The sequence below is a fragment of the Phocoena sinus genome, chromosome 9 (genome assembly GCF_008692025.1).
Source record: "Phocoena sinus isolate mPhoSin1 chromosome 9, mPhoSin1.pri, whole genome shotgun sequence".
In the NCBI taxonomy this organism is placed as follows: domain Eukaryota; kingdom Metazoa; phylum Chordata; class Mammalia; order Artiodactyla; family Phocoenidae; genus Phocoena; species Phocoena sinus.
The window spans coordinates 33,219,593-33,239,301 of record NC_045771.1 but is presented as its reverse complement, the minus strand read 5'-3'; the positions used below and the strand labels follow the sequence as shown (position 1 = coordinate 33,239,301).

The window sequence follows — 19,709 nt, the reverse complement described above, 5'->3', positions numbered from 1 at the left end:
TGCTGGAGAGGGTGTGGAGAAAAGGGGACACTCTTGCACTGCTGGTGGGAATGTGAATTGGTTCAGCCACTATGGAGAACAGTATGGAGGTTCCTTAAAAAACTACAAATAGAATTACCATATGACCCAGCAATCCCACTACTGGGCATATACCCTGAGAAAACCAAAATTCAAAAAGAGTCATGTACCAAAATGTTCATTGCAGCTCTATTTACAATAGCCCGGAGATGGAAAGAACCTAAGCGCCCATCATTGGACGAATGGATAAAGAAGATGTGGCACATATACACAATGGAATATTACTCAGCCTTAAAAAGAAATGAAATTGAGATATTTGTAATGAGATGGATAGACCTAGAGTCTGTCATACAGAGTGAAGTAAGTCAGAAAGACAAAGACAAATACCGTATGCTAACACATATTTATGGAATTTAAGGGGAAAAAATGTCATGAAGAACCTAGGGATAAGACAGGAATAGAGGCGCAGACCTACTGGAGAACGGACTTGAGGATATGGGGAGGGGGAAGGGTGAGTTTTGACAGGGCGAGAGGGAGTCATGGACATATACACACTAACAAACGTAGTAAGGTAGATAGCTAGGGGGAAGCAGCCGCAAGGCACAGGGATATAAGCTCGGGGCTTTGGGACAGCCTGGAGGGGTGGGAGGGGGAGAGTGGGAGGGAGGGAGACGCAAGAGGGAAGACACATGGGAGCACATGTATATGTATAGCTGATTCACTTTGTTATAAATCAGAAACTAACACACCATTGTAAAGCAATTATACCCCAATAAAGATGTTAAAAAAAAAGAAAAATTGGTTACCTGAAATCTGGATAATTTGGGATAGAAGTTTGGTGTTCTGATAGTCTGCTTGTAACCAGCACTGGTAATTGAGGTAGGACTGGTAATTGAACTTCTTTTTACTTCCCTTACAAAAGTCATAAATAACTATTTGGCCCTAAATTTAGGAATAACAGTAGTTTCCATCCTTTCCCATTCTAACCAAATGACCTTCGATCCATCACTTAACTTCTGTGCAAATATAGCCACCCTGCTTAATGGAGTTATTTTGAAAGTGTTGAGTGTTTGGGATAAAACAAATGTTAGGAAAAAAATGTCATGATGTTTAATTTTTATAGCTCTGTGTGAGCGTGGTTGGTTTCTCTATCAACAGTCTACTCTCTGGGAGCAAATTAGGGACTTTGGGAATCTTCCCAAATTGTTTCAGGCAACTTGACTCCTTTATTATACTGAAGAAAAAATTTACTACTGGTTCCCCAAAACATTTGTATGTTGTGTGTTTGTTAGAGTACTACGCAGTTCATTCCCATTTTATGGATAAGAAAGCTGAGGTAGAAGGAGTAGTTATTTATTATTTAATCCTAATCTCACAGCTGCCCACGTTTGTCCCATGATTTCAAACACATGGCAAATAAACGCACTTTCAGTGAAATGTAAAAGGGTATTTGGATGTCAGGCAATTTCACAAAGTCAATTCCAAGCCCAGAGCTATGCTCAGCCTCCTGTACCCTCCTGTAGATACAACCTTATGCCCTATTTAAGAATGAGAGTCCCTCTGAGTGCTCCTAAACTCTCCTGTAGTCTGAGTGTTCATCTCAGATAGTCATCTGATTTTATACCTGGACTTCATTATTACTGGGTTCTAGCAGCTGGGCAGTTGGAAATTATATAGCTGAGAACCATCCCAGATTAGAAATACCTAACAGCAAGAATCACACCAATCATCAAACCTCATTTCCAAGGCATTGTTAAAACCATCAGGTCTTATTGTAACACCAGGCCAAGAAGCAGAACTTTAGTTATAATCAAAGTAAAAAAGTATGATGGGACAATGGTCTGTAAGAAATGACAGCACACCATTTCTAAGTTAGCTGAGGGCCTATTTTGACCTCAAAAGATCTATACATATGGCTTAAGAGTAGCAAAGCTGGAACCAAATCCAGGTCTCCAGACTTCCCATTCACTACCCTTTCCATTACATCAAGGGAAGCTGCTCAGTGGGGTGGGTCAGGAGAATACATTAAAAAATAATCCAGAATCCTTGTAGCATAAGGGTGGTCTTCCGTGCTAGGGAGAGTTTTGGCTCTTCCAGTTCCCAATACAATCGTGAGGATTTGTCTGCATGTGCTGGCTGATTGACTGGAAGATCTCCTTCCCTAGAAATCATTAAAAGATAACAGGCAAAACTCTGTCTTGGGGGTGCAGATGAATTGTCTTCAAGGCAGGAGATTAGAAGATATCGTATTGATTTACAGTGAGATAAACTGTTGGGCCTATAGTTCAAACACCCATGAGCTCGTCTAATCTGGTATTACCATTATCGTCCACATTTTCCCCTGACAGTATATTTAAACTGAGCTTGTTGGACTAAGGGTGCTTTCTGGTTTGTTTCTCAGGTTGTGGTTTCTCGATCAGGATCATTAACCCCACACGTGAATTTTCTCCTGGATTCCCACCCTGTGTCTCCAGAAGCAATTGTGGAGCACCCGCTAAACCAAAATGGCTATACACTCGTTGTCACTGGGAAGAAGGTAAGCCCTGTTCGCCAGGGAGGTTCCATGAATGTGGTTCCTCCTCAGTGGATATTTACAGCCAGTGTCACCTGGTCCTTTTTAACTTCTCTCTTCGTCTGGATTCGGCTCTCTTCTATCAAGTTCTTTCCTGAGTATTCCAGAGATCTTCTGAAATCAAGTTAAATTTTTACTCGGGGAAGATTGGACCTATGTTAGGTCCTCTTCATGATGTGAACTTCTCTTTTTGTCCTCTATTTCTCAATGAGAAAAACAAACACGCAGAATGAGAATTACAGCCCTAAGGGCAGAACTCTAGTGCAGGCAGATAAACCCTGAAGTGTACCTTGGAATCTGACACTGGCCAGTAATCCCTTTTCTCTGAGAGGAGGTGCATTTTGATGCCAGAATGATATGTAAACTTACTTAGAATTTCCCGGGGGTTCAAGTGTGTTTTCCAGCAGCTTAATTTATACTCTTGAGGGATAAATTGGGAGATTGGGATTGACATATACACACTACTATATATAAAATAGAAAATAAAGACCTACTATATAGCATGGGAACTCTACTCAATACTCTGTAATGACCTATATGGGAAAAGAATCAAACAAAGGGTGGATATATGTGTATGTATAACTGATTCACTTTGCTGTACAGCAGAAACTAACACAACATTGTAAGTCAACTACACGCCAATAAAAATTTTTAAATAAAATCATCTCAGAGCAAAATGTCCCAATAACTAGGACCTCTAATATTGCACAGTAATGCTTGTGTTCACTGGACAATAATGGTAACTTTTATCACATATGCACCAACAGTGGAAGGAAGGAAGAAATTTGTTTTTTTTATTTTAATCACGTAAGCATTATTACATGATTAGCACACATAGGTGCTATCCCTGTCAGACTCTGTAAAATTATATTTATATGTATCTTCGATGTATTTAGTTTTTATTAACAAGCAAACAAAAAAACCCTCTGGAAGCTCTTTCCATCACTTGTCTTCACAGATCACCAAAATCCCGCTGAATGGCTTGGGCTGTGAACATTTCCAGTCCTGCAGTCAGTGCCTCTCCGCCCCTTCCTTTGTGCAGTGTGGCTGGTGCCATGATAAATGTGTGCGATTGGAGGAATGCCCTGGTGGAACATGGACTCAGGAGACCTGTCTGCCTACAATCTACAAGGTAGAAGTTTCTGTCAGCTGTCATGTGTGTTTTTTGGAAATCATAAATCCCACTGATGGAAAAATTCAAAAATTATTCATTTAACTGTGAGCCATCAGCCCAAGCACCATCTCCCTCCACGTTTTTTTTTCTTTTTCTTTTTGGCCGCAACACGTGGCACGTGGGATATTAGTTCCCTGACCACGGAGTAAACCCACGCCCCCTGCATTGGAAGCACGGAGTCTTAACCACTGGACCACCAGGGAAATCCTACCCCCCAGGTTTTTCCTTTAGAGTGGTGTTTGGGCACATGCCCCAAGGCCCTGCACTTGAAGTGCTTGCTTCACACTCTCCTTGGGCAGTTGCTCTCCCTTAGTGCTATGTGAATAAAAGAGTGGTGGCTAGAGAGCAATACTGCTCTCCATTTCCTCACACTGGGACCTGTTCCCTTCTGGCCTGCCCATTCTCTGATTCCTCACCAGCTGCTTTATCTACCAGGTGCCCATGCATGAGCCTTCATCACACACGGGGATCCACTCATGGCATAATCCAGAACCCTAACCTGGACCGTGCAAGCTAGAGATCCCAGCCATGCTGGAGCAGGCAAAACAGGAGGTTTCGTTCTGTCTGACACATAGATGATGGCTGTCTCATCACTGATGAGTCTAGAGGTTACCTCTCAGGGCAAGGTGGGAAGCAAGTGGATGGTGGACAAATGGGTGACTGTGTGCCTTCTCTCAAAGTTCCTGGAAGAGAAGTAAAAGCACAGCTGATGACTACACTAACCTCTATACTCTGTAAGCCAATTCATTATTTAATCCATTCCAAAAACATTTATTGAGTGCATACCACACAGCTGGCACTCTTCTAGACAATGGGGAGATACAGTCCCAGACAAGACAGAAGTGCCTCCTGCCCTTAGAGAACTGAGCTTCTAGAAGTGGACTTCAGCCATGACGTTGTAGCCACACTCTAACTCTCTGTTGCCTTATTTACTTAAGCATGTGTTTGGCACTATGAAAATCTCCATGGCAATTTTTAAAAATTTTTTTCTTGATCCAGACACATTTTGCTTGAAGCTACTTCCCTAGTGAGGACCCAGTGTATATTTTCTCTGCCTGCATGTGGAACAGTTGGACTTAGTAACTAAGTAGTTCCTGTGAAAGATTCAAGTTAAAGGTCTTGGTCGGTCGCCTGGTTCAAGCCCAAGTAAACAAAGTGTACGAGTCAGAACAGGAACCACCCCCAAGAGCATGGCTGTTTTCATTTAGCTACGGTTTGGGGAAAGATCTGTACCAGGTGACTGGGTTTTAAACCAAATCATTTTATGTTAGGTGTTACACAGTTATTAAGACTTAGCTTGATCAGCTCAAGAATAAACTAGGAGATATTAAGAAAACAAATTTAAATCTATACTGTATTATTTATGCACTTTTTGTGTGTTTAATATGCTTTTAAAACCACATGCAGTTTTATACGTTTTAAAACACGTAGCCGTGGCAATTTGAGACACCAGACCTCTGAATCCAGCCATTCCATGAAAGAGATATGGGGAGTGTGTGTGTGTGTGTGTGTGTGTGTGTGTGTGTGTATGCAACTAAATCACAATTTCACAGCCAAGCTGATGTTTTAAATAAAGAGCATGTTAAGAACTTGTACAAATGAAACATTTAATTTTGACCCATGTACCTCCTTTTATTAGTAATGAAAGCTATATTAAAATGGTTAAAAACAGTAAATATTTTAGAATTTTCTAGAACCAGAGAATCTCCCATAATGTTTGAATCCCCCCCCCCAACCCCACACCTTCCCTAACTCCAGCACTCTAGCTGGAAATTTTTAAAAGGTTGGACTGCATCCTGCTCGATTCACTGAGGCTTGGGTGCTACAGTTAGAAAAAACGTAATGCAGCTGAGTCCATAAATCCCTTTCGGTTCATAGTTGTTAGGAAGATTTCATGCTGCACTAGAGCATGACATTTAGCATTCTTACTGCAAAAAATAAGGCAGATTATTCATCTTTTTCTTATCTGTCTTAAACGCTGCAGGCACAAAACCCAGCTAATGCGTAGAGTTTCACTTTCCAATAAATGTTAAGTCAACCTGCTTTTCAAGGTACATGATGTTCAGTGGCTGAAATTCTTTGCAGTTCCACATATGAAATATTTCAGGATTGCAAGCCCATTATTTTGTTTCAAACATGTTATCTGATCTTGTACTTAGAGAGCAATGAAAAATGCTTCAGAAAAGGAAGAGCACTTTCCAATATATTCTGAATTTATTAGGATAAAACTGTCATTCTTGTAGGATTAGAGTTCAGTCCCAGTGAGACAATAAAACAGTTTATTAATTGATCAGAAGACTCAGATAAGAAGCAACAGCGATATCTAATGAGGGACCTGAGATATCTTATCTCACGCCTGCAATATACTGCCACCAATATATTTGTGACATTCACTGAAGAGACAAATTTTAATTTTCCAAAGTTTTTGGTGGTAATGGTGTTGTTTTAACTTTCTCATGTATATCCTAATGGGTTTTGAAAATATGATCATTTAAATCATTTCCACCTGTGAAAGGACAGTAGCTACTTTTGTGGCTAGCTCTACCATATCCAGACACAGCCTCTGTGGCTTTATGCCGGACACTCACTTCCTTCTCACAGAGTTTCTCTACCCTCAGGATAACTCAGAGTTTGCCAGCCCATTTTGGTTCTGTCCAAGGGTGTGTAGTCCAAGACTGCATCCTTCCTTTTCCCCTGGAAGAGTGAACGTTACCCCATAAGCTAAGGCAGAAAAGCTCAGATGCCCCCCTCTAATATTTCAGCCGGGAGAGGAAAGCTAAGTAGAGCTGGCTTTTCAAATCCTGATGATCTAGCAGAGGTTTTATAGTATCTCTTTCTGTTGCCAGCACACCAACCAAACAACTCTCCGTGTCTTTTCTGAAATCATCACCCAATCGCTTTGCCTTATATATAGAAAGTGATGATGAATGTGGAGTGACAGACTTCAATTTTTACATCGAAAGGGGGGAATCCAGACAGGGGGATCAGGCCAACATCAGCCTTGGGCTCTTTTCAGTGGGCAAGACTTCTCATTAAAAGAGGAAACAGCAGCTGTGTGACTGCCTCAGGCTGAAGAGAGTCCTGGAGGGTTAGATGTCTTTTTTTCCTCCTCCTGGATTTCTAACATAATAATAAACAGATATTTTTTTTCTAGCAGTTCTCATTTGGCTAGACAGGGGCGAAGTAAGTTTTCATGAAAGGCACAACTGTGTAATGGATTTCATGGGTAAAATAGCTATTGTAAGGGCATTAAGCTAAGACTTTTGAAGGGGTTTGGCAACAAGGGTATGACTTTGGTTTGTGGTCATTTACTTGGGAGGGAAGGGAATGTTTGCAAATTTGTATTTTGCTAAAAGCTCTTCTAAATTGTAAAAGAATCACTTTCACTAACTTGTCTTTAGCAGATACCTTTACTGGCTTTTGAGTTGCCTCTGTAGCGGTGCTGTGTTTTCCCACCATTGTACTTTACAGCACAATTTACAATATGTCCCCCCAAAAGAGTATTTCCTTTCTCAATTGTCACAAAGCTGCTGCTGAGGAGAAGCTTATTTTTAACATAGAAATTTGTTTTGTTTTAATAGTTTTAGACTAAGAATAGTTGTTGTATAGACTTCATAAGAGCCTAATGCTATCTTATATCACAGTTGCCAAGTTTTTATTAATGAATTCAAGTTTTACTTTTTTTGGGGGGGGGGCTGCGTTGGGTCTTCGTTGCTGTGCGCGGGCTTTCTCTAGTTGCTGCGAGCAGGGCTACTCTTTGTTGGGGTGTGCGGACTTCTCACTGCAGTGGCTTCTCTTGTTGCGGAGCACGGGCTCTAGGCGCGTGGGCTTCAGTAGTTGTGGCGCATGGGGTCAGTAGTTGTGGCACATGGGCTCAGTAGTTGTGGCTCATGGGCTCTAGAGCGCAGGCTCAGCAGTTGTGCAGCACGGGCTTAGTTGCTCTGCAGCATGTGGGATCTTCCCAGACCAGGGCTCGAACCTGTGTTCCATGCATTGGCAGGCGGATTCTTTAACCACTGCGCCACCAAGGAGGCCCAGGTTTTACTTTTAATACACCAAAGATGAGCCTGCAATAATAAAAGGAACCTATTACTTATTTAATACTGAGCCTGAGGAAAAAAAGTCAGTCCTAGAAATGAGATGTACGGCGATGCCAAGGGAGATAATTAGAAACATTGCTACAATACAGATCTCATGTGGGGCTCTCTCCAATTCTGTTTTTATCTACTTCTAATAGAAATAATATATTGAATATATTAAATATTACATCATTTAGTTTGTCAACTAACCAGCTGGTATATATCAAATAGTGACCATATTTAAAGAAAAAATAAAAGTGGCAGATTAGTAATAAATGTGAATTAAGTATAAAAGAATGGGTTCACTTATTCATTTGTTGATACCTGGCCTGCAGTAGATGGTTTATAGTGAGTGAATGAATGAATGACAGATATATATTGAATATCATATATGTGGTTGATATTATGATAGCTGATAAATGCAGCTATGAAAACACTGGGTGCAGAAAGAGGTATTTTTACTGTGTGACTTTCTCCTCTGGGTGGGGAATACCATAGCAACATGAATGTAGCACACACCCACCTGGCATACAGACCAAGACATATATTAGGGCTTGGCTTCTAGGGCCTGTAAAGGAGTTTTGATCAGAGTTCAATCTGAAGGCCCATGAAGGGGTTATAAGCATGTAAAAGTCTGGGCCCAAAGTGTGTCTATGCCCAAGAAGGCCCTTCATCCCCACCCAGGCTGAATCTGCTCTCCTTCCCATCTCTGGATCTCCTGAAAACAGCTTGCTTCATCAGCCTGTCAGATAGTTTTAATGTTTGTTCCAGATTCTCTGAAATTTGTGACCCTTTTTCCTATAGTGAAAATTCATTTTTTTTAGATAATGGGAGAAGGGAAGGATTTCAGACTCTTTGAGTATACATATTTTGTTTGTTTGTTTTTTTGTTTTCCACACCTATGAAAGATAATAATATACTGGGTTTTTTTAAGTTCTATATTGTCCTCATAGGTTTTCCCAACTAGTGCCCCCCTTGAAGGAGGGACAACGCTGACCATATGTGGCTGGGACTTTGGATTCAAGAGGAATAATAAATTTGACTTGAAGAAAACCAAAGTTCTCCTTGGAAATGAGAGCTGCACCTTGACCTTAAGTGAGAGCACAATAAACATGTAAGGACATGAAATCGCTTGGCCAGGGTGTGCTTGGAAAACGGGTTTTGTCTTTGAATGAATCTTGTAAAACTTGCTCCAAATGTCTATCTCTTGAGTTAAAAAGAGTCTTGGCTCATCACTCCCCTTGAGGATTTGTTTTGTTTTTAAAACTGTTTACTCACCAGGATTACGGAAGAAGAAAGGTGACATTACTCAGGTGAAGAAAAGAAGAATCTAGCATCTGGGAGTTTTTCAAGCATTTTTGTAACAACTCTTGAGAAATTGAGTAGATTTGAAAGAATAGCACTGTTTGGGGTCGTTCCATCTTTAAAGTCTTCAAATAAAGAGAGTCTCAAACAGCTTTTTCTATAAAAATCAGAAACCACTCAATATGGACCCTCTCTTCTAAATTCACTTTCTAAACCTCAGAAATGTAATAAAGCAGCTGAATCACACTTTTGAGACTTGTTGTTTATGATGAGTTTAAATTTATATTTACCTGATATTTATTGGCACTGTAATGGAGGGAGTGTATCTCATATAACCATTCCCAAATCTTGGGAAATAGCAATGTTATCCCTATTTTACAAAGATGTTCAGAAAGGTGGAGTGTAGATTAGCAGAGGTAATCCAGAGGGTAAGAGCTGAACAGGCCTTCAAACTCAGCTCTCATGATTCAAGACCTGTTCCTGTTCTGCTGTATTCTACATATAACTTCTATAAGATCTAAATCCCATAATGAACAGAGAACCCAGAAATTTTTAGTTATGTAGTAACAACAACCAAACGTTTAAAGTTTTATAGTTGAACCTATTCTTTCAAGTGGTTATTTTATACCTAGTAGAATTCCTTTCAGGGTTATACAAAGATCTAAATCTACTCATTTTACAGAGGCCAAAACATCAAATAATGTCACACTTGTTTAGCTTAATGGCAAAACAAATTCATTCTAGAAATCCCCCTTGTAAGTTCTTGCTCATTGCATTGTAAATTAGAGCCTGTAAAAGTGAAACATAATTCATCCTCTTTTGTTTGCAGGGCAGAAATAGAGACACAGATGTAGAGAACAAATGTATGGACACCAAGCGAGGGAAAGTGGCAGGGGAGGTGGTGGTGGTGGGATGAATTGGGAGATTGGGATTGACATGTATACACTAATATGTATAAAATGGATAACTAATAAGAACCTGCTATATAAAAAAATAAATAAAATAAAATTTTTTTAAAGTTATTTAATAAAACAAATTATATTTATACTTTTTAGGATTATAATAAGATTACTAATTCAAAAATAATTCTATGGAAAGCCTATCACAATTTCATCATTTTTTAAGTAACTTAAATAAACACATGTAACCCAGAAATGTATCTTTTGACATAATTTAAAGAAGAGATTCTGCTTAGTTGTAATCAGCCCATTGTTTTCATATGCTGTTGAAGCACCATTTCTCCATCTTAAGTATGCCAAACATTATGCCTATAATTGTATATTATTATATTATAATGAACTTTTCAATTGGTGAGGTCTGCATTGATGAGGTTTAACATTTCCTGTTTTGTCTGTATGAATAATACAAGACAGTCAGTATAAAGTTTAGCATAATAGTACAGAAACAGAATTATACAATTTTCAATTCTAATGCTTACCTGTAAACTCTGCTTGCTATTTAGAGTAGTCAGCTCACTGTTTAGAGATAATGGCCCATAATATAAAACAGCCAACCCAGAAAATGCCTTTGGATTTATAACATATAAAACTTTGTTTTTTCAGGTTGAAATGCACAGTTGGTCCTGCAATGAATGAACATTTCAATATGTCCATAGTTATTTCAAACAGTCGAGGGACCGTACATTATAGTACATTTTCCTATGTGGTAAGTCTAGGCATTAATTTTCTTATGAACTAGGATATTTAATTATTACTTAATCTACTTAGAGTTATAAAATTAACAAGTTATTTTGTTTTGTTTCTATCTCTCATTCAGGATCCTATAATAAAAAGTATTTCTCCAAGTTATGGTCCTAAAACTGGTGGCACTTTACTTACATTAACTGGAAAGCACCTAAACAGTGGAAATTCTAGACACATTTCAATTGGTGGAAAAACATGTACTTTAAAAAGGTGTTGTAGTTTATTTTTTGTTGCATCAGTCAAGACGGATTAATATGTATACCTAAAAAATCAAGAAAAGATTGTTCTTCTTTTGTGACGAAAAATCAAGATGTTTATTATTTACTCTCCATCTTACAAAACTTTCTCCTTCCCAAATCCATCTACTCCTTTTTGCTGATTTTTCTACCCTTCCCTTATGGTTTATTAATTCCACTTTTAAGTTTTGTCTTCCCATCCACCTTCTTTATTGTTATGCTTAGTATCCCACCTATGCTGTAAGCTGTGAGATTCTGGTAATTGACAATAAATTAAGATAAACATTTCCATCAAGATTTACAATTAGATCAAATCACTTTGGGGAGGTGAGAAGCATGAGGGAGATTGGGTGAGGAAGTTATGTTTCTGCTTCTTAGATTTGGGAGAGCTCAGTTTAATCAAGTGCCAAAAGGATACTTTAAAATTGCTTAAAATCCCAAATATTTCTAAGTCAAGGATGACCTAAGTTTGGGATCCAGTCAATTGTAAATTGACTACAATTTCTAGATTAGAAAGAGTTTTTTTCTAGACCACATCAGGAAATTCCCATTTAGGAGCCACTGACTGATACCCTTTTGATTTATGTATATAATTCTAATATATGTGTGTCTCTAATAGCAAAGGTCCATTTTCTTAATTTTTTTTGTTCAGTGTTTCAGATAGTATTCTCGAGTGTTATACCCCAGCCCAAAGCACTCCAACTGAGTTTCCTATTAAATTGAAAATTGACTTAGCCAACCGAGAGATGAACAGCTTCATTTACCGGGAAGACCCCGTTGTCTATGAAATACATCCCACCAAATCTTTTGTTAGGTAAGTAAAAACTTCTGATGGGTATAAGAAAATAATGAACATGAGGATGACTGGCTGTTGAATAGTCAAAAGGAAGACAGTTTTATCTCTGGATTTGATACTGTTGCATTTTTTTTGAAGGCTACCTTTCCAATTCGGGAGTGAAAACTACATTCAGGCTCTGAGTACAATTTGACCTTATCAGTGCTAGTTCATGCCATTTTATCCTATTCTAAATAGATTTCATTAAAACAGTTTAACTGGACATCATAGTTTTGATATTTATGCACTTATATTATGTACATTTTAATTCTGTACTAACCTTAGTGCCTAAAAGTGGAATCACCTTTTTCTCTTCATTCTTCAGTGTATTTTTGCCCTGCCTACTTTACACACAGCTTTTCCCTATACCAGACTCCCTCTGAATCAATATCTCATTGGACCCAATTCAGTCTGCCTTGTTTCTGTTAATTCTATCAGTCTAGCAACAACAGTTAAGTTCATTTTTCCTTTGTATTTTTTTCAGACAGGAAAAAATATTTCTTTTGCTTATTTTGTGAATAAAAAGACAAATGCATTTCTTCAGCTCATGAAATATGAATTTTTAAAACATTTTCAAGTTAAATAAGTTATTGCCAAAGAAAAACTACCACTGAACTTTCATTTGACTTTGGCTGTGGCTATAACTTGCAGTCACTACGTGTGATTTAATTTAATTTCTCTCTTAAAATACTTGATAGAGAAAGAACCTCTCAATATTGCTATTTTTCTATTTTATTTTGCCAGTGGTGGGAGCACAATAACAGGTGTTGGAAAAAACCTGAATTCAGTTAGTATCCTGAGGATGGTAATAAATGTTCACGAAGCAGGAAGGAACTTTACAGTGGTAAGTCCTCTGAGTGATAGTTTGTGCTTAGAGCTCAGCTATCTACTGCTTCTGCCACCAGCTTTCAGGGTAGCAGAGACATTTCAGTTTTGCCTTTAATGTTTGCTAGTTATCTTCCTTGCAGCATGGGTCAAATAGTATTTTCTATTCAACAACTAAAATTATCTAGTCTCAGGCTAACATTATAAAACACACACACACACACACACACACATAATATTTAGACACAAATAATGATTATCAACTTGAGGCAGTGTTTTTTAAAGACAGTCAGTACAAGGGCAAACCACGTCATTCCCTGTCTTAGTCAGTTCAGGCTGCTATAACAAAAATACCATAGACTGGGTGGCTTACACAACAAACATTTATTTCTCACAGTTCTGAAGGCTGGTAAGTCCAAGACCAGGGTGCCAGCAGATCTGGCTGTCTGGGGAGGGCCTGCTTCCTGGTTTGCAGATGATTTTCTTCTCATTGTATCCCCACATGGAGGTGAAAGAAAGAGGCAGCAAGATCTCTTGTGTCTCTTCTTATGAGGGCACTAACTCCATCATGAGAGCTTCACTCTCATGACCTGTTTAACTCCCAAAGGCCCCATCTCCAAATACAGTCACACTGGGGATTAGGCTTCCAACATATGAATTTGGGGAGGATGCAATCATTCAGGCCATTGCATTTCCATATCCCCCCTTTTTTAATATCCCATAGAACATCAACCCTTTTGCTCTAATAAAACCCTTGGGTAAAGCCTCTAATCTTGCCACAGCATCCTTGTCTTCCTAAGTGGTACAGTGTTTCTTACACATCCCTGCTTCTTACCATTCCTCTTGTGCCTTGGTTAGCATGTTATCAAATAATGAGAAAGAGCATTAGAATATTTATGTCCTAGAGTGTGTATGTTGTTTGGTATTTCTCCACCTTTTTTCTTTTATTTGCAAGGTCAATCAGAATTTAACTGAATTCCTCCTTAAAAGTGATTGACCTATTTTGTGCTCTAACAATTTTGGGACATCACATTAAAATGGTAGTTTTACTTCAGACCTTAGGAAGTTTGGAGTTATTTACAAAGATTTCATATTTTTGTTGTTTTTCTTTGATATAAAATATCCATAATCTAGTTGGACTTGTACATGCAACTTAGAATGAAAGTTCTAAGTGCCCCCTCTCAAGCAGGGGCTTAACTGGGGAGGCAGTAGATTGAATTACAGCACTTCCTTTTAGATTCCCATCCAATATTTTGTGAAGGCTAAGACCACAGTGTGCTTTAATTACAAAAACCAATTTGGGGCTAAAAATGTCAAGCCAAATCACCAAACAATAAGGTCATCTCAAATGAGATTTTTCTTGACCTTCTCAATCAGCCACATTGCATCACCTCTAAAGAGTATTATTAGATTTTTATAATATTCCTGAGAGATTGTACTCCAGGGAGTCACCGTATGAAGTAGAGAGCTTTGAAACCAATCCCTGCACATGGCCACAAACAAAGTTAGAATACCGCCACTATTAATTTAAAGGACATCGGTTCTCCACAGCCAGGCATAGCAATTTTTCATTAACCTATAAAAATAACAGTAACCCTCTTTGGTGTTGGCATGTGACTTTTTAAAGTAGAAATCTGAGAACTTATTAGTTTACCTAATTCACACCGAGCCTGCGTTATTGAAATAATGGCTAAGTTTTCTTCCTTCTTCCTCACCAGCATTATGATGACATGTGGCATCATTCATTCATTTGTAATCAAATAGTTATTAAAACCTCCTAGATGTGCCAAGGAAGATTCAAATAATGGTAGAAGATTTAAATCTTATCTGTTTACATATCTGGAAATGTAAACTTCTCTTATTTTAGCCACAAACATATTAGTACAATAGAACAATGCATTCAAATTGGACAGGAATGAAAAATTCAGTGAGTCTGTTTGACTATTGTTTGTGAAAAACCTCTTAAAGAGACGTGTGTTCCTTCCATGTTCCCTGCTTCTTATAGAATTTGAAGCTGACCATGATGAATTGAACCCATTCATTATTTAACAGAGAAAAACTCTTGGTCAGGTTTGACTTAGATATACCAATCCAGCCACAATAATTTTTAAGCCTAACGAACTCAAATATTTTAAAATAAAAATACTAATCACCTTCTTAACAAAATGCATATTAATTTGTTAATATGCATTATGTCCCAGAAGCCAGCAATTTATTGTATAGTTTTCAAATTTCTTGTTACGTAAAGAATTAGCAGTAAAATTGTTCATTTCCTTTTTTTCAAGATGATAGAATAAATAGCTTTTAGCATTATAATATGGATTTGATACAAAACTAAGTAATATTTTATTCATATTATTATCTATTTATCAGTTTTCTTTATCTGCTTATAGCACACATTTTAAAATGTAGGATAATTTTTTAAATTATTTTTAAAAGAAAATATCAAATATCCAATTTTGTTTGTGCTTTTTATGTATATCCTGAGTCCTTTTTCTATTGTGGGCATAAGTAATTGTTTTATCTCCAACTCTACTTGTCAAAGAAAAGGAAATATGAGGGATGTTGTTGCTTGTTTGTCTTTTCCTTGGGGGAAAAAATGCAACCATTTAACCTTAAATGTGCCACTTTGTGTTGGTGGTTTAGTCTAAGCACAATCAAGAGGAAACCACATTTTCCAAACTTCTATAAATCAGAATTACAAAGAGGAAGATTTGAAATGAGAGATGAAAGGGCATGAAATAATAATAACAGAGCCTTTGTAAAATAGCATAGGAAAAGATTTATCAGTAGAGAATACAAAGTGAGCGAGAAGCCATCCAGTGTGGGAGTTATGTGAATTTTAGGGTCAGTGGCCTAGGATTTATGTTCCCTGCTTTGCCACTCAGAGCTGTGTGACCTGGTCTGATGACATCAGCTTGCAAAGCTCAGTTTCTTCATCTGTAATTATGTGTGTAATCGTAGCACCTACCTCATAGGATTATTGTGAGAATTAAATGAGACCAACCTTGTACTAAAGTGTTTTGCACAGGACCTGGCACTCAGTAATTGATAGCTTAAAACACACTAATAAGATGACCTGTATACACTACCAAATGTAAAATAGATAGCTCGTGGGAAGCTGCTGCATAGCACAGAGAGATCAGCTCGATGCTTTGTGATCACCTAGAGGGATGGGATAGGGAGGGTAGGAGGGAGGCTCAAAAGGGAGGGGATATGGGGATATATGTATACATATAGCTGATTCACTTTGTTATAAAGCAGAAACTAACTCACCATTGTAGAGCAATTATACTCCAATAAAGATGTTAAAAAAAAAAAAAAAAGACCGTGTTGTTTAGAGAATCACATCTGTCACGTTTCCAGAAATGTGTTCTTCAACATTAGGAAGTTAAATGGAGATTTTTTTCAAAATTGTACATTTTCAATTGATTGTCTGAAACAGTGAAATGTGAAAGTTGCTGTTGATGTTGTCAAGCTATGTTCTGTTTACAGTGGATAATTGTGTTTTACTATAGGCATGTCAGCATCGCTCTAATTCGGAGATAATCTGCTGTACAACTCCTTCACTACAACAGCTGAACCTACAACTCCCCCTGAAAACCAAAGCCTTTTTCATGTTAGATGGGATCCATTCCAAATACTTTGATCTCATTTATGTACATAATCCTGTGTTTAAGCCTTTTGAAAAGCCAGTGATGATCTCAATAGGCAGTAAAAATGTACTGGAAATTAAGGTAAGAAACACTTAAAATCATCTCTCAAATCATCAACTTGCACCTAATTGACTTCATAGCTATGTGAATAAAATTGTTGTACTTGGTCATTATCTTCTACTACATCGGCAAATATCTAAGCTCTGAGAAACAAATCTTTTTGACATAAGACTAAAAGGTATGTATAATCACGAACTGCTTTTTAATGAAGTATTTTAAAACTCTTTCTTGTGTATATATTAAAAAGTAGTAAATGTGAGACACAAATCCATTAAAGTTGCCTATGATGTATCATTCTGCCAACGTTATATATTTCCCTGGACACCTAAATGTGCTCATTATAAGATAAAAGGTAAGAGTCATGAAAGTAAACTCATCAATTGTAGTTCTGTACTTCCTTCTAATTTGGAATTTTGTATCTGGGTGTGGTTATCTCTAAGCTGATTTATAAGTGGAGCTGGATTTCCTCTACCTCAGAAATATATTAGCTTCTAAATATAATTTGATTGGACAATAACAAAGCATCTTTTCTAACCCAGCCTGTTGCAAACAAAGAATACTAAAACCCAGAGAGGTTAAGTGGTTTGACAAGTGATCAAATCGTGGCAAAACAAAGACTAGAATACAACTCTTTTATGTTGCTTCAGTCACTTTTACTTCAAATAGTAATAAAAGAGGCAAAATGATCAAAACTTTAATTATCTGTAGCCCCAGTCTCTAGAAACAACAAAATATTTATGCTTCAACATGATGTTTTAGGCATGCAGGATTTTCCCCCTGAAAGACAGCCTGAATGCAAATATGAACAAACACAAAGTAATACGATAGTCCTTGTTTAGATGTAATATAAATTCCCAAAGACCATCTCCATCAAAGTAAGAATATGTTTCTACTAAAATTTTTCTGCTTTTTCAACAAGATTTTATCTACAGCCAAACCCGTGCACACGTTCGTACTCATACAAGTTTACTAACCTCGCAACTGTGTTTTGTACAATAATTAAGCAAGCCCAGCGTGAAATTAAATGGAAGCCTGCTTAAACGAACAGCATGTTTACCATAGCAGAGTTCTTTCATCTGCTTCTTTAATTAGTTTTAGAAAGGGAGAAAGAGCTTTTATCACTTCTTTTTTCTTCAATAAAATTAATCTAGTGTGACCTTTTGCTTTCAACAATTACTGTGTTTGCCATTTGAAAGATTCCATTTGATTTTTCTTGATGAAAACAAAGGTTTATTTGCAAATTTTTTTTTTTTTTATTTGCAAATATTTTTACACCCAGATAAACTCTATTTTTCTGTTCCTGTATCTGTGATGGAAGGATTAGAGAAGAATGGTTCTTTATCTACCCTTTCAAGCAGTCTTATATGGAGGAGAAAACTCCTTTTTCTGTAAATTACATACCCATTATTCAATGTCCTACAAAATTGTTGGACCAAGAAAAGTATGATTCGACATAATCCTCAGCCTTTCAATGCTGTTCCCAACCTGGCCCAAAAGGCCTCTGGAAACAAGAGACTTTCTTTTCTTGCCTATATACAGAATGACTCTTTTCTCTAACAAGGGTCTAGCACCTGTCATGTCACAGAGTGGCAATCTGGGGAAAAAAGGAATAGTTTGGGGGGACTATTTTGGTGTCATGATTCAGTCTTCTCCCATATTCCATTTTATGTATGTGTAAGAGGAAATTTAGTATAAGAGAATCTTTGTGTGATAGCAATTTAACCCTTTATCAATTTCTAAAGTTGATCACATTAAAACCTCTGCCTCTCTGAGGGCAGAAACAAAAAAACATAAAGCAAGAGAAAAGAAAAGAAAAAGCCTCTTCTGGACAAGCAGTGAACTGTTTTTTATCAAAAGAAAGGGTGTCATTTTATTTCTTGTTGTGCTTGTTCAGTTACCATTCAAAACATGAATGTGAAGTATGTTTGCATTCCATCAGTGAAAACACTATGGAGAGAATTGTGTTTAGAGTGAGATTTGCTTCTTGTTGCCAGGAAGAGTTCGTGCTCTTCAAGCAGCCATGCATACAAGAATTCCTTGGCTAAAAAGAGACTGTGATAGTTTCCAGCCCTAGTTGTGAGAATTGGCTTAGTCAATAGTTGGTGTAATGATTACACCATGGCCAAGAGGGTCAGCCAAGTTTGGATCAAGAGAACATAATAGAGATCGGGGATCAGTCATTCCTCAGGACTAATCAGAAACCCCATTAATGTGGGAGATAGTTTATATCCAAGGCTTAGGCACTAGCTGTGGACAGTGGTCATCAGAAGTAGACATCTCGGGACTTCCCTGGTGGCGCAGTGGTTAAGAACCTGCCTGCCAATGCAGAGGACACGGGTTCGAGCCCTGGTCCGGGAAGATGCCACATTCCACGGAGCAATTAAGCCTGTGCACCACAACTACTGAGGCTGTGCTCTAGAGCCCGTGAGCCACAACTACTGAAGCCCCTGCGCCTAGAGCCCATGCTCCACAACAAGAGAAGCCACTGCAATGAGAGCCCACGCACCCCACAAAGAGTAGCCCCCTCTCACCGCAACTAGAGAAAAGCCTGTGCACAGCAACGAAGACCCAATGCCACCAAAAGTAAAAAATAAACAAATTTATGGAAAAAAAAGAAGTAGACATATCTTTAGGAGTACACATTAAGGTACGGTGTTCATGTCAACAACAGCTCACATTTGTGTGGAATTTTAGTTAACACAGTACTTTGACATATGTTGTTTCATTTGAGACTCATGTGGACTTGTGAGGTTGGGAGGTCAGTGATAATCATCCCCATTTGTAGATAAGTAAACAGATGTTTAGAAAGATTAGGTAATTTGTTTTGGGTCAGCTAGGGAGCAAACAGCATAACTAGGGCTCACACTCAAATTTCTTGATTCCAAATTTGGTCTTCTTTCCACTACATTACAAAGGCTTTCATATTAACTTTCATTTCATGTATACCAAAATACCTTTCATAATAGAGAAATTTTTTATCATACGGTACATGGATAGCTATACAATCCTTTAAGTGAAATAGCTCTAAACTCTAAAAATATCTAAAATTCAATTCTGTTGAAAGAAACCCTGAATTTTTTCCTAATTATCTTATATGACTCTTTGTTCATGATCATATTTTATGGAAACTAGAGAAGCACAGTATTTAATGCTGGAACTAGGACTGCCTGACACTGCCCTGGGGCTTCATCTTATTCTGGAGCATATAGATACACATGGTAATAGAGATGCTTCAGAAGTCCAGTT

The 19,709-nt window shown here is 37.8% G+C and overlaps 1 protein-coding gene across 4 annotated transcripts in view; it reads left to right on the top strand.

Annotated features, from left to right (window-relative positions):
* MET (MET proto-oncogene, receptor tyrosine kinase) overlaps window positions 1-19,709 on the top strand; it is a 137,729-nt gene that overhangs the window by 87,286 nt on the left and 30,734 nt on the right. For 3 of the 4 annotated variants that reach the window (XM_032642833.1, XM_032642835.1, XM_032642831.1), the window contains 8 exons: window positions 2,420-2,554; window positions 3,549-3,722; window positions 8,797-8,957; window positions 10,711-10,813; window positions 10,925-11,061; window positions 11,740-11,901; window positions 12,667-12,766; window positions 16,266-16,484. In XM_032642833.1, coding sequence (XP_032498724.1) covers window positions 2,420-2,554; window positions 3,549-3,722; window positions 8,797-8,957; window positions 10,711-10,813; window positions 10,925-11,061; window positions 11,740-11,901; window positions 12,667-12,766; window positions 16,266-16,484 — 1,191 coding nt within the window. The remainder of the gene's footprint in view (window positions 1-2,419; window positions 2,555-3,548; window positions 3,723-8,796; window positions 8,958-10,710; window positions 10,814-10,924; window positions 11,062-11,739; window positions 11,902-12,666; window positions 12,767-16,265; window positions 16,485-19,709) is intronic. The other variant, XM_032642834.1, reaches the window with a different exon arrangement.